Below are 15,241 nucleotides of genomic sequence, written 5' to 3'. Positions count from 1 at the left end.
GATTACTGCGTCGCCATTTCCGGAGTCCTGGCCTGGGATAGTGCCATCGAGTCTGCAGAGCTGCTGCTGTGACCAGTGGACGCCAGCGGTGTACCCCAAGGACAATGTCTGCTCACATATTAGGGACAGCGTGGGGACATTTTCTCGGCGCGGCCACTGTTGCATGTGCCATCTTGCTCGTGAAGCACGGGTTGATGTTAGACCATGTAACATGTTTGGCCGGAAAAAGTAGTGATTTAAGGTTGGGGGGATGTGGGGATGCGCGACTCTCATGCGTCCCCTGATATGTTTTCCCGCATAGCTCCCATCCTGCAATCCGGCTTCGCCGCGTGCCCTGTGTGATGCCCGAGGCAGTCGGTCTGGTTGAGGCGCAGTACGAGAGATGGTGCGAGTGTTGCGCTGCTAACGCCGCCTCCGGCGGGGTTACTCAGGCGCGGGAAAGAAAGGCTCTTCCTCTTTGGTGCGGACTGGCCAGCAGCGCGGACGTGCCGCGCGTGCGCCGATCCATGCCTCTGCGAGATCATCTCGTGTGGCCGCTTTCAAACGCGCCACCGTTCGTGTGACTGTACACGCGAACGACCAGGCGCTGGGATCCAGCATGGGGCGAACATATTCACTCGCTATCCGGTCGCGGTGAGTCGGACTTCTAGATTTGTCGCGCGCCCATCGGCATGTTTTGTGGATAGCAACTCGGCTAACAGGCATTGATCTATGAAAGTTGCAATAAATACCCTTGTGATTGTTTGCACTACTGTGTTGTCGTTCCTTTGTCCCAAGAGCGCAGGTGTGAGAACCCCACAAATTGTACGAATTTGTATCACCCTGAAATTCGTACCAGTCATGATCATATCACTGATTTCACTGCAGTCCAATCTAACTTCAAAGGCATTTCACGACTTCCATTAAAAAGAGGTTCATGGTCTCTTTAAAGGGTTAAAGGATTTTGTAAAATGAAAACAGCAACTTCCTCTTTCTGTTATCTTCCTCTTTATGTGCTTTTATCAATTCCCGTAAGTGACACACGAAAATCAATCTTACCGATCACTGTGAAACGAATCTTGAACGACGGCAGCTCCTTGCCAGACGTCATTGCTGTGGAGGAGTCACTCAACATGGCTTGAAGGGTAAGTGTGTGGGCACCCAAATTCTGGATGTTCTCTGTAAAAGGAAAGTCAGTGCTACTGCAGTCAGAGAATGAAGCGAGCTTTTCACACCAAGAAGGAAAATTAAAGAATGCAAATAGCCAACATACAGTTGTGTTCCAATTTAGAATGTTTGCACCAGCTGTACAAAACATGCTGAAAAGCATTAATGTGAATGCAGACCCACACACACTTAAATTCAACACAATTCTTAGTTTACAAGGTTGTCTAAAGCAGAGTGTAGGAACGAAAAATTTTTTGTTTTGTTTTAGTTTCGTTCCACAGAAAGAAAGAAGTTTTGTTCGGTTCTGCTATAGAACAAAAAAAAAAATTATCGCAACGGTTAATAACGGTTTTCATCCACATGCAAAAATTTTCCGAGCATAGTAATGATAAAAACACAGTATTTATTTTTCTAAATAAGTAAATTACGAATTCTGAGATCATGCTCAGTGGCTTGAGTCAAGGCACTGAGCACGATCTGAAAAGCAGCCAAGGCACTGAGCACGATCTGAAAAGCAGCACGCCATCAAGTGTACTCACGAACGTGCGAAACTGCTTTTCCAATAAATTGAAATTAAACATAAAGAAACAATAAAGCTTTGATAACAAATAGTCATATGAGTAGAAAAGAAAACGATAACTTCTTCAGCCCGCAAGCCCTGTGTTTTTGATACCATGCCTATCTGCTAGTGCACTGTGCACTTTCTAGATGGTGTTCACAGGTTGCACACTTGCACCTTGTGGGGATGCGCGACTCTTGCGCGTCCCGATGTTTTTCCCGCATAGTGCGCCTCCTGTAGTGCGGCTTCGCCGCGTGGCTTGCGTGATGCCCGCGGCGGTCGATATGGTTGGGGCGCAGCGCGAGAGATGGCGCGAGTGTTGCGCTGCTAATGCCGCCGACAGGCGGGGCTACTTGGGCCCCAGGAGATGAGGTGCGGGGGGTCTCTTCCCCGGCGGGTCGCCGAACAGCGCGGACATTCCGCGCGCACAGCGACCGCTGCATCTGCGAGACCGCCTCACGTGGCCGCCTTCGAACGCGCCACGATTTGCGTGACCATACACGCGAACGACCAGGCGTTGGGATCCAGCATGGGGCGAACATATTCGCTCGCTTCCGGTCGCGGTGAGTCGGACTTCTAGATTTGTCGCGCGCCCATCGGCATGTTTTGTGGACAGCAACTTGGCTAGCAAGCATTGATCTATGAAAGGTGCAATAAATGCCCTTGTGACTGTTTGCACTACTGTGTTGTCGTTCCTTTGTCCCAAGACCACGGTGTGCGAACCCCACAACCTTGGAATAGTTCAGGTGTCCGCCTCGATTGAGACAGGCGCAGTGTCCACCGCAAGGAATGTGAAAAACAAACAAACAAGAAGCACTGCGCTTTGGAATTGACATGGAGCTTCCTTTATGTCAGTAGTTTTCTCAGTGTCTGCTTTGCACCCGTCACTCTTATTAGATCATTTTAGTTTAATGTACGCAATACCATTGCATATGCTATGAAATAGGGAGTCATCATTGCACATGCGCAGAATGCTAAACGACCCATAGAACATAGCGTGCGCATGTTATTTTTCAGATTTAGCGTTACCATCTGCACGGTTTGCGTAGTTTACATAAAACATGGCTGCAGTCCTGGCTGCCCGCTTTGAATTGAATTTGGCATTGCTTTTGTACAATTCACTTGATTTGTAGCACATGACTGTGTCAACGGTTTTTGCTTAGTCTCAGGCCGCTTCGACAACAAAATATTATGCCTAACCTTGTGGAGTTTTCAAGATCGCTTGTCGCTTCGAACGAGTTGAAGCCTAACGGGAGAAAGGATGGATAGATGGATGGATGTTTTCCCCTTTGGAATAGGGTGGACACCAATGTCGTTTTTTTTTTTTATTGCCTAATGTCCTACCTATGCTAAAAAAGAAAAAAGAAAAGGAAAAGAAATCACGATGAATTCCCATACCCGAAGTTTCTGAACCCCTATTGTGAACTTTGTTTTTGTACGCTTCCGTTGTTTGTCGTTTCCCTCCTTTTCTTCCACCAATCTTCCAATCGCCTCTTACTCATTTCTATTGCAGACATGTTTACATTCCTCCTGCTCTCGCTGAACTCAAGGGCTTCAAGGAGGCCAGTGGTACTCAAATCGACCGCTGGGCAGACGTCTTCACATTCTAATAAAACATGCTCCATCGTTTCCCCAGATTTACCGCAACAAACACATGCTTCTTCTTCCTTCTTTATATATATATACATATCTTTATATCTCACTTTATAGGCGCGTGTTCTAAGGCATCCCGATCTCGCTTCGAAAGGTAATGAGCTACCCTTTGAGTTATCATAAATTGTTTCTTTCCTGATTTCAGTTTTCTATTTCCCCTTAAGTACCGTATTTACTCGTATAATGATCGCACTTTATGTAAAAAAATTGACGCAAATCCAGGGATGCAATCATTACTCGAGTTAAATTTCCCACGAAAAGAAAAACAATTTTTTTTCATCCCACGTTTGCTGCAAGACGACAACAGGTCAACAAATAGGCAGCTGCCATTGTATGTAGTGCGGGACACTAAAACAAAAATGGCGGCCGGTGGAGCAAGCCGAATGCGCCAAACGCTATTTCTTTTTCTTTTCGCGAGTACATTACGTGCATTGAAACAGTTTCTTCCATATAAGTAATGAATATTATCGTTAATATCAGCAAGTTTGCGGCAATAACGTAGCCATGTCCACTTTGAGGGGACAGAAACAAATGCGCACGCTCAGCTGCCAGTGACATAGAAACACATGGCCGGCATGCTTCAGAAACTGCGGCGTCTGTCTTCACTACTATCCTAATAGGGCACGTTTCCACTAAGGGTGGGTGGATATTTTAGCTGTGTTACAAGCGTCGGCATATGAATAGGGTACACTTCTAACGTATCAGTGTAAACGTCGCTACTATCGTTGCCGCTTGAAATTTGTTCTGTGCACACGTGTACAGATGAGAAGAAACGAAAGGCGCCTTTTTGCTGTTGACCGCAAACATTATAAAGCCTACACATAATAAAGGCAAGTTTGGTTGTACCTCTTTTTGTCATGGAAGTGCGGAAAGTGATGAAAGTAATGAAATGGGGCATCTACTTAAGAATGTTTGGTGCGTGCAGACCGCTTGGTTAGTCTTGAAGAGTAGTTCGCGTATAATTTGACAGATGGTAAGCGCGATCATTATTAGCAAGACTTGGCACCCTGACATATCGGTGCGGCATGTTCGGGGTGCGATCATTACACGGGAAATTTAAAAAATTGAATTTTGACGACAAAATTCAGGGATGCGATCATAACGCGAGTGCGATCATTATGCGAGGAAACACGGTAGTTAATCATGGCAGGTTTCTTTTCCATTGTCGTCACCCATGAGATTATCTCAGCATCTCAGACTTCCCACTTGACATTCTTTGTTGCTGTGTTGCTCACCATACAGGCTGCATACTTGCTGGTAAGCTTCCTAGTTCTTTTTCTCCACTGTGAATCAATATTATTCCTCTACAAATACCTGAACACTCTTCCAGCCCATTTACTTTCTTCCATATTCCTCAGTCGTGCTTCATAATTCATTTTAATGAGAGGTTCCCTCACTCCAAACTTGTCCAGCCCATATCACCCTGCACAGTTTCATTTGTAGCCTTCCCGTGAGCATCCAATGCGAGGCATCCCACTGACCCTTGGTCGCCATCAAGTCCCGATTGTACCCCTGATTTCAAGCAAACAACTGCATTTCCGAATATAAATCCTGGAACCATTACACCTTTCCGCATACCTCAGAGCACCTCATACCTATTGTATCCCCATAGCGCTGTGCTTTCGGGAAGCTTTCTGTCATTCGGCGAACTTGTCATATCTCCCTGTTCCACCAGCTTTTCTGTTTCTTTCTGCCTTTCCAACGAACAGGTTGCTTTTTTTCCGTATTTCTGTCATTATTACACTTAGAAGCTTATTTCATTCCCACTCTTCGATTGGCCATATGCCAAGTTCTTCCTCGACTTGAGAAATGTTCAGAGATGATGAGAAACCTTCGAGACGTCAGCACCAGCTATCGGTGAAGTCGAGAGACAGCCATGACGACAGCATATGGCCTCTGAGTTTTGGGGATGCGTGACTCTCACGCGTCCCCTGATACGTCGTTTTCTCGCATAGCTCCCGTCTCCGGAAATCCGGCTTCGCCGCGTGGCCTCGGGCCTGCGAGAGTCGGTGTGGCTGAAGCGCAGTACGAGAGATGGCGCGAGTGTTGTGCTGCTAACGCCACCTACCGGCGGGGTTACTTGGGCGAGAAAAGGAGAAGGCTGTTCCTCTTTGGCTTGAAGTCAGCAAGCAGAGCAGATGTGCCACGCGTGCACCGATCCATGTTTCTGCACCACCGTTCGCGCCACCGTTCGCGCAACTGTACGCGCGAGCAACCAGGCGTTGGGATCCAGCATGGGGCGAACATATTCGCTCACTATCCGGTCGTGGCGAGTCCGACTTCTATGATTTGTCGCGCACCCATCGGCATGTTTGGGGGATAGCAACTCGGCTAGCAGGCATTGATCTATGAAAGGTGCAATAAATGCCCTTGTGATTGTCTCCACTACTATGTTGTCGTTCCTTTGTCCCAAGAGCACGGATCAGAATCCCCACAGAGTTGAGAAGATGTTCCGGCCAACTAAAATGGTAAATAAATATGCGTTGCTAAGTTTGCACTGTGCTATACCGTAGTGTACGCTATAGCTGGGTGCGCTATGCCATAACATTCTATTATACAGTGGTGCATGGTGCCGGAATCGTAATGGCAACAGCGCGGGCCAAGAGCCAACAGTGACGTTTTCATGGATGGCTTAAATGGCGACAAATTACGAACAGATGGATTGATGGGTGGAATGGTTCATTTTGGGGCGTTCACTATAACGACCTCTCAGAATAAGGAACGATTTTCAGCCTTCCCGCGTGATTCTTTATGTATGAAGATTTGACTGAATAGTTCTTTTTGTTTTTTCATTCCATTCCCACGCACTGGTTGAAAGAGAGCTTCAAAATTGAAACTGCAAATGAATCCATGCAAAATTCAGAATATAGTCATTACCACTGAAGTAGAAAAGTCAATGAACAAGCCATGTGACAGTAAAGTTAAACGATACTTTTTTGAACACTCAGGTAAATTTGCAGGTAGTTGCGACCGATATTTTTGGAAATAGATAGGGCTTCAAAAATGCCTGAATAATCAGGCAGTTAAAAAAAAAATCTCTTTTCTATGGTAAGATTGCCTTACCCATTTTTTGCATAATGCCAGCAGAGCGGAAAATTTGTTTAAACTTTTTCTTATTGTTGCGCTTTGTTAAAATAATACTCTATACTTGAAGATTCGTGGCAGTTAAGGCTACGGGTGCACTCATTGTTCTCCAATCACACATCGCTATGTGTGTCACATGTTGTGACGAAGAGCAGATACAAGCGACCTCGAGTACGAAACACTGTCAGTTTGGACTATGCTGCACAAAATAAGTTTGGAGTTTTATCGGGTTTATGCCCACATACGAGCTTTTACCATTCCATCTAGCATACACACAAACTAGAACAACTAAAAAATTTAATTAAAGTATGGGGTTTTACATGCCAAAACCACGATCTCATTATGAGGCAAGTAATTGCCAGGTGATCGCTAGCAGACATTAATTCAGAATTTGTCAAAAAAAAAACAATTTATAAGGCAAACCGTTGTATAAAACGCAGCACCAAAAATTTTGGAAAAAAGCTGTCTTGTACGCGGGAAGATATGGTACATAGCTGATGTGCCAAATAAATATGGCCAAAAAATAATAAATAACCAAGGGATTTATACAAACGGCACCCATTGTATCTTGATAAGCTTTCGTTAATGCTAGTCAAGAGTTCTTTTTTTTTTGCATTGTGCACAAGCTACTAATATTTAAGTTTATTTGCTAACATTAATTAGCTCACTTATTGGATAAGGATATTGGATAATGCAAATAATAGGTTGCTTTAGGGGGGACATGGGGATCAAAGATAACATATTTATTTACCAGCCGATTTTGATGAAATTTTGCACAGGTGTTAATAATATCACATAAACAAAACTGTGAAATATGGCTGCAATATCTGAAGTACTTTCTTGCTAACAAAATTTTTCTGCTTTCATTTTTGCAAAATGCCTGCACACTTGTATATTGATGCTAGGAGTTCAAGCAAGCATTGATAGCACTCCTATATGTATCCTCCACACAGTGACATTCCTGTAATTTTTTTAGCCTAACAGAATTTTTTTATATTCGCATTCTTTGGCAGCTACTTTAGTTGCATGAAAATCTCAACTGTGAAAACAAAAGATAACAAATTATTGAAGCAACTATTTTGAAAACAAAACATGCCATGGTGTGCAGTGGTGCACAATGAGTGTAACAAAACAAACGGTGTAAAAATATTCAAATATTCATAACGGTGGCTGAGATATTGGCTTTGCAAGTTCACCTTGGTGGTAGAAAAAAAGTTTTGAGAAAAAGGTGTTCGAAGTTTTGGGCCATGTTTATTCGACTAGAAACCACCGGCCTTGTAGGTGCGGGTGTCAGGTTGATCTCTTGGCTTCTTGGATCTTTTATGCTTGCTTTCATGTGCTTTTTGTGTCCTCTTCTTGCGCAAGGCATCCTTCTCAGCCGCTCAACTCGCTTGAGTCCGTCGCCACCGAGCACGCTCCTCCAGCCGTAAACCCTATCTTCCATTTGGTTGCCGGCACAGAACCAAGTGACGCGCAGACAGTGGCGGCAGTCATATTCAACACGTCCGACAAGATGAATTGTGACTCAAGATGCGACTGTATGGTGCGATCGTTGCTGATGCACAGTTCGTCTTCATGGCCGGCAGACGCACGCACTTGGACCACACTTTTGTCGTTCATCTCGGTGACGGCGGTGGCACAATCGGGGTATGTTGCGGAGCATTTACGGGACGTTGCAGGCCCGGAAGCATCGGAAAAGGCCATTATTAGTTCAGTATCATCACCACTGGAACTCAAGGCTGCAACAGCCTGCGAACTGCCCAGCAATGCTTCAACAGTCTCTCTTGCAAACTCGCACGCGGACCCATCTATGTTAGGACTACTTATCCTTCGAATGTTTGTTGGCTTGCGCTTGCGGCTGCCGAAGCAGTGCGTGGTCACATATTTCGTCGTCCATATCCGCCCAGTCATGCTCAATATCACAAAATGAAATAGAAAACTCAAATCCGAATAAAGCGATAAAGCGGCGGCGTACCTCGAATATCCAACACGTAAACAAAGGGGCGGCAGCCAGCGCGCGAAGAAACGGGAGAAGCAGACGCCGCAGCAGCTCACTTCCAGACCCGGCCAATGGAGTGGCTTATAGAACGCACGTGACAGAGCAAGCCGATCGGCGGCCGTGACAAGCAGCTCCGCGACCTTCAGACTTTTTGTTTTTTTATGCTTGCTCTTCTCTCTATCAGGAAATGAAAGAGAGGAATCAAAAAGCGAAGAGGCGCGCTTTTTAACGGTACCAGCATGGCCGTGCCGCGTACTGCCATTCCGGAGCTAGGGACGCTAAAAAACCGCGACTATTCCGCCGATTTTAACGTAATTTTCGCTGTATTGCCTTACGTATATATTTATTTATAGTACTTAGCAGTCGTTTTCAGCAAAAATACTTGGAAAACTTATAGAAAAGGGGTCAAAGATTCGAAATCTGCAACTTTCTAAAAAGTGATTTTTGGGTTGTTTTTCCAGAGTTGATCCCCGCGTCCCCCCTTAAAACCAGCTATCGCTCATGTTGGAACATCCTCCACATTCTTTTCATTGACATATCGTCAATTAGGTAAGTTTATAGCTAATTCGGCATATTCGTGCACAATGAACAGTACCCCATGACTGTGACAACTATGAACAAAACCCAACAACACAAAATGAATGCCATTCACATAATGCCCTCACTTATCTTTTTTCATTCTTGGTGACGTTCAGTTGGCATAGCAGAGTACCACAGAATAAATGCAAAGTAACTTTGTTGGTCCTTGCATGTTTGCCAATATTCCACATAACTTGGTGAAAACAAAGAAAAATAAGCTCCGACATTTATGAAAAGAATAAAGGGGAGAAAAAGTGTTCAGCAGATTTCCGATCAGTGTCACCTATCAATATTTTGCACAACCTAGGTTATTAGGGCTGCCCCATAAAGTCAATGTAAAACAGCGACCGATATTTAGAATGCAAATAATAGTTTCTTAAAATTTTCAAATGCGATCTAAGTTGCAACGGGAACTTCATTGCCGTGAATGCAATTTCTGTGATTCATGTATTCTCTGGCACTTTAACGGCCATTCGGCCACTACAGTAGACTGAAACTAAAACTTTACATCTTTGGTTCACATTTTGCGGCAACAAAAGTTCGATTTTGTATGGTGTGGTTGTGCAGAATATAGAGTACCTGGTGGGCAAATATGAGTGATGACAACGATTGCCATTGAATTTGTCTGGTTAAGAAGTTTCAGGAAAGCAAGCAGACTGCTTGGCAGCGTGCCCCACTACCATACCGGTAACTAGATGTGGTGTAGTGGTGAAATATATTTTAGTGTTACATGCCTGGTGTTCGCCATTAATTGACGCAGATTTACCAATAGGGCATACAAGCAAGTCCTAAAATGTATAACGACAGGACATGAGACATGTTCATTCATCTGAGCACGCGAGTTTCTTTCCCGACTGCCCCATAACATGAGCGTGAGTTCCTCCTTAGCTGGTCCGCGTACTACACAAATGCATAAGACTTATATAAAACATTTGTAATGCATAGTACAGCACAATGCATTTTCGTTTTCCTGTGGCCAAGTTTGCGCCACCAAACACACCCACATTTCAAAGACCCCAACACTGAAACAGATTGCTTTAGCTTGGCTTCCAGGGCGAAATGCTAGCCAAAACATGGCTGTGTGGTTGCCACTGAACACGTAAATTTCACAAAATTTAGCGACTTCATCGGAAGTTAGTGTTTTGGCACAAGTTCGTGCAGCTCATTGAATTGGCGCAAGATGGCGCAATTGGCGCAGCTATATCCCTGCGAGTCCCCTCGCCGGACATACCTTTCTTCACCACTCACCCTCTTAGTATAGACATTTAGATTTCAGCAATCGGGGGAAGCTCACGCGCGTATCCACGGGAACAGCGTCAGTACAACCATGTGCCTCTCTCCACCAACAGGGAGGCATGAATAAGCTCCGGACGTCCTCACCTCCTCGTCTACTTTCTCTTACGGCTCAAGTGGCAAGATGTAAGAGTGTCACTACCTTTAGTTTTATTCAGGGTGCTTAACTGAGCGCGGCTGTTCGCATCCAGTAGTGGTCAGATTGTGAAAGTTACCTCAATATGGGCTCCAGCAGCAACGACGTAATGCCCTCCACCGCGCCAGCAATGTTTTGCTGACGCCTGCCAAAGCCAAAGCTGCCAATATGGCGCAGCATTCGCAATTTCGGTGGTTTCCACTTTCAAAACAATCTGACACAGCAATTTTCTTGAGCATCACGATGGCACAATTGGTGCAGGATTCCCATTCCTGAGCATTCACAAGATGTTCCTCACTGTCCTCACACTATATCATATGCTTCCTTCCAAGGTTCAGTGCAATTTTGCACTTATCAGAGGCCATAGTAAACGCAGTAACAAAATGCAACTGGAGACTAATCCACCAGAAATAGTTGTGGCTTGGTTCATAAAAAAAAGCTGAATACCAAAGTTATAAGGGCAAGCACTTCTGCAAACAAGGAAGCAACTCACCCATTCTGCGAAACCAGTAGCCCCAGTTCTTGTTGTGGGGAGAGACGTACTGTGCAACCACCTTATCACCCGATGCAGCTGTATTGAAGAACAGGAGAAATGGCACATGAGAAAACATGAGCTACCTGAAACAAAGGATCTAATCAGACGTACCTTACGGCATATGAAAGGCATACTATGCATCACTGCTTTGTCGTTGCTTGCGATTCTGCGGTGTTATGCCAAGTACAAATGCACGTGGTATGCCTTATGGATCTATAGTCAAGAAACGACTTTCCGCGCACCAGTTTTGGAAATGCCCAATAATCCGGATGGCTTTGCGGCACCATTACGTACCCAACCCCACAAAGTCAACGTATAAGGACGTCTAAAATTTCAGAAGCAAAATATCTTTGCCGTTCGACTTTCTGAATTTTTCGCCATGACTGAAGGTCCAAAACAGCATTAGCCTAAGCCACCACTACCACCATTTTGCTTATCTCTCCACCTCAAACGAGCGCTCTCGCACGCAAATCCACTAGCAGCCGTAGACACTACCATGGCAACGCTCTGCCTAGCTACTTAAACATAAACATTCGCTACCAAGTCTCTCGCTGTTCAGTGCCATGTATGTCATTAAAACAATTTGCTGCTGTAAGCAAAGGCGCCGACTCTGCCTATGTAATCCTCGCCGATGGCTTCGAAGCACGAAAAGCACAACGCATTACATAATGCCAATTTCAAGAAGTAGGCGTAGCCCTAAAACAGCTGTCTTACGTAGTGACCCATACCAAAAGTGAGAAGCGGCGATTGTTACAAGATAAGGAATGTTTCCCTTAATTACACACGCATGCACCCGCCGTCTCCTATCACAGTACGAACACCAATACGCGTAATAAGCGCACTGACAGATCTTTAGATCTATTTCGGACGTGCCTGTAGTGATTTGGGCACTTGGGAGTAGTAAAAGACATGCATTAATTTTTTCGGACTGCCTGATTTTTTTTACATTCTCACGGCCCCTAGAAAGTCTGAAAAATCATACGTTGAGTGTATATACAGTCAAACCTCAATATATCGAACACGGATATATCGAATTATTGCGTATATCAAACACTTTCTATATCACATGGAAAATCGCATGCATTTTTAATTCTTTATTTCGAACGTGGCCGGATGTAAAATGGATATATCGAACTCCGCCGCCCCAGACCAAGCGCGCTCTGTTGACAGGAGGCAAGCTTTCCCGCAACACTCTCTAAGATAGCGGCGGCGCGATGGGCGTTCCAGACTGCTGCGAACAACAGCTGCCCACATCGCTTGCGCCGAGGGCGCCATTTGAACGTAGCGGCGTACACATGCGGCGGCTTCTTGCCACCGCCGCGCGCCGTGCTCGCATAGGTGCGCGCGTGATCGAGGCGGCCGTGGAGCCAGTTGGAGCGCTTTGTCGGTGCTGAGCCACACAGCATGTGCATTGAGGACTTCGTTGGCGGTGAGGACAGCACCGGAACACTGGCGGAGTTAACAGACATGAAGATCGCGGAAGAAGTGACTGCTGAGCGGCCAAACGAAGACACTGCCGAGGCTGATCCAGCAAGCGCTGATGTTGCCCCGCTCCCGACCGCAACTGAGGCTGTAGCTGCTTTGGCCGATGTACGCCGCTACTGTGGCGCAAAAGAAGGCACTGGACTGTCTCTTGTGGACCGTTTGGACTACGTTGAGGAAGCCGTGGTCAAGCACGCGGTTGCCAATATTAAGCAGGCTACGTTGCTTCAGTACTTTCAGCGAACTAAATAAATACTTTGTTTGAAGCTTCATGTGAGTATCTATTGCGCCACGATTGGTTCATTGATTGATTTGTGCTAGTTTTTGACGCGTTTTCTACGTGATTTTATATATTGAATTCTGGCTATATCTAACTATTTTGCGATCACCGCGCTGTTCGATATATCGAGGTTCAACTGTACATGCATCTTCAGGAATGTTTTTTTAGGTTATAAGTGTACTGAGAAATTCCCACACAAAAGCTTTAACCAAAGAATGCCTAATCCTAAAAGACTGTGTAAAAGTATTCAGAATGAAAACTTCATTTCAAAAGTCATTTTAATTCTTTTGTAATACTTGAAGCTCAGTGGTGATTTTGACTAATCAAGTTTACATCATTATGGATATGGTTTAACAAATGCTTAGGAAAATTCAATATTAAAAATGCATTGACAAAAAAATTAAGAATTAAATTATGGAGTTTTACGTGCCGAAACCACTTTCTGATTATGAGGCATGCCGTAGTGGAGGACTCCGGAAATTTCGACCACCTGGGGTTCTTTAACGTGCACCTAAATCTAAGTACACGGGTGTTTTCGCATTTCGCCCCCATCGAAATGCGGCCGCTGTGGCCGGGATTCGATCCTGCAACCTCGTTCTTAGCAGTCTAACACCATAGCCACTGAGCAACCACGGCGGGTAAATGCATTGACAATAATCAGCCACTTATCATTTAAGAATCATGTAGTCAATACAGTCATCCCTGAAATTTCAGTTTTTGAAAGGAGTGTTAATGAAAGCAAAGGAGTGCCACTCACAGTGCCAGACGATTTTCATCTCGACAGAAAGGCGCTTGTTTTGAGCTCCAGGCAGCTTGCTGACATTCTCCCCTTTCTTGTTCTGAATTTCTACCTTGATGTCACCTGCACAAAAACTGCCACATAAATAACCAAGTACAATGCAGTCTGCACATTGTTGAGTATAAGATAAGCACCAATGAAAGCACATCCGACTCATCAACAAGTAAGGGTTTACAAATATCTAAATTTTCCAACATGAATACAGATACCTAACTCTGACTATCAAATAATGATATGCACTCTGCATTCATTGCCAAGCTTGATCACGTCGTTATGTTGAAAATCGCAATTTTGTTGTCGGCAGTAAAAAATATGCTAGTGAGCCATTATAGTGAGACCTTCTTTATTTGACTAACGGTAATTTGGAAAATTTACTAATTCACTCTATCTGTCTGCTCTCACTAACCAGTGAGTCATTAGTCAATAGCAAATGCTCATAAACTCAGACACTTGCCCTTATGACCAAATGCAGTAACATAATGCGGTAAACAATTCCAAATGGAGACTAATCCACCAGAAAGAGTCCCTCTTTGCATTTGCTGTCAAATAATAAGCTCAGGAATGTGGGTGGGACTGCAAAAGTAACGACAAATGAGTGAAGCAAACGGTGTGCCAGCATCCAACTACAACAAAGTGGTGCTGTACTGTTTTCTATGACCGTTGCTTAGAAAAAACTGCCAAGACACCCGACCAACTCGCTGTTGTCCAAGTAGTGGATTTGCAAGAATATAACACAACTACAAATATCATGTGGAATGTGAAGAAAAAAAGAGCTCATCTTCAATTAAAAAAAGATGGTTAAAACTCCATGTAAGCATGTGTAATGCACCAGCACACACTTTCAATAAACCTTTATAGCATATTGCAATGCACGCACGCATCATGGTAATGCCCAGCATGGAAGCTCACTACCTAAGAGACCTGTACAAACAAGTTTTCTGGGTCCTGCTTCGGTGCTTATCGTGATAGCAGATACCCAATCACTCAACAATTAATTTAACAGACACTCAATACACTGCGCTGAGGCATTACATGGCCAGGCAGCGGGAAGCTGCCATGTTTGCATAGCAACACGGTGTCTACCAAGTTCACATTTGCAAATTCCCAGAGTTTTCCAGGTTTCCCCGAATGCCTTTGTAAAATTCCCTGAGTGACCCAGAACTTGGTTTTATGTCAAGGCGGGCTGACACTATGTCCCCCGATGCTGTCACTCTCTAGTAAGCATGTTAAAAAATAAAAGAGCAACTTCTTGTTTTTATAATAAGGAGTAGTGCTTATTTTATACAATAGGAAAGCAGAAAGGGAGGAGGGGGTGGCTAGTGAAAGGCTGAGCAAATAAAATACCTTCAAAAGAATGGTAAAACCAATTGCGAATCGAGTCGACCATTCTCAAATACGAATAAAAATGAGACGCATACAGAAGCAAATAAGTTCGAATATGAGCTATTTCTATCTATTGATTACAAGCTCATAGGTATGATGTCCGAGCTTTGTCACAAGTGAGATTCTCTCTCAACAGCTGTTAAGTTGCCCTCAGCTGTACAGACATTCTCTTAGCATGCCCACAACGCCTCAGTGTTGCGTTTCGTTGCTTGAAAGGGCTTATTTTGGTTTGAATGAGGGAGACCTGCATGTCGGTGTCAGCCAATACACTTTGTTTTTTTATCTCAAGCTTCTTCAAAGAAGCAGCAGCACG

At 44.6% G+C, this 15,241-nt stretch overlaps 1 protein-coding gene across 1 annotated transcript in view; it reads right to left on the bottom strand.

Annotated features, from left to right (window-relative positions):
* Window positions 1–15,241, bottom strand: part of LOC135916357 (structural maintenance of chromosomes flexible hinge domain-containing protein 1-like) — a 373,767-nt gene that overhangs the window by 212,225 nt on the left and 146,301 nt on the right. The window contains exons 19-21 of the mRNA XM_065449720.2: window positions 13,504–13,608; window positions 10,943–11,020; window positions 1,039–1,158 (exon numbers count right to left, since the gene is read on the bottom strand). Of these exons, the coding sequence (XP_065305792.1) occupies window positions 1,039–1,158; window positions 10,943–11,020; window positions 13,504–13,608 (303 nt within the window). The remainder of the gene's footprint in view (window positions 1–1,038; window positions 1,159–10,942; window positions 11,021–13,503; window positions 13,609–15,241) is intronic.

This window comes from Dermacentor albipictus, chromosome 5 (assembly GCF_038994185.2).
Source record: "Dermacentor albipictus isolate Rhodes 1998 colony chromosome 5, USDA_Dalb.pri_finalv2, whole genome shotgun sequence".
Classification (NCBI taxonomy): domain Eukaryota; kingdom Metazoa; phylum Arthropoda; class Arachnida; order Ixodida; family Ixodidae; genus Dermacentor; species Dermacentor albipictus.
Note: the sequence above shows the minus strand (reverse complement) of the source record. Positions and strands in the feature narration are given on the sequence as shown.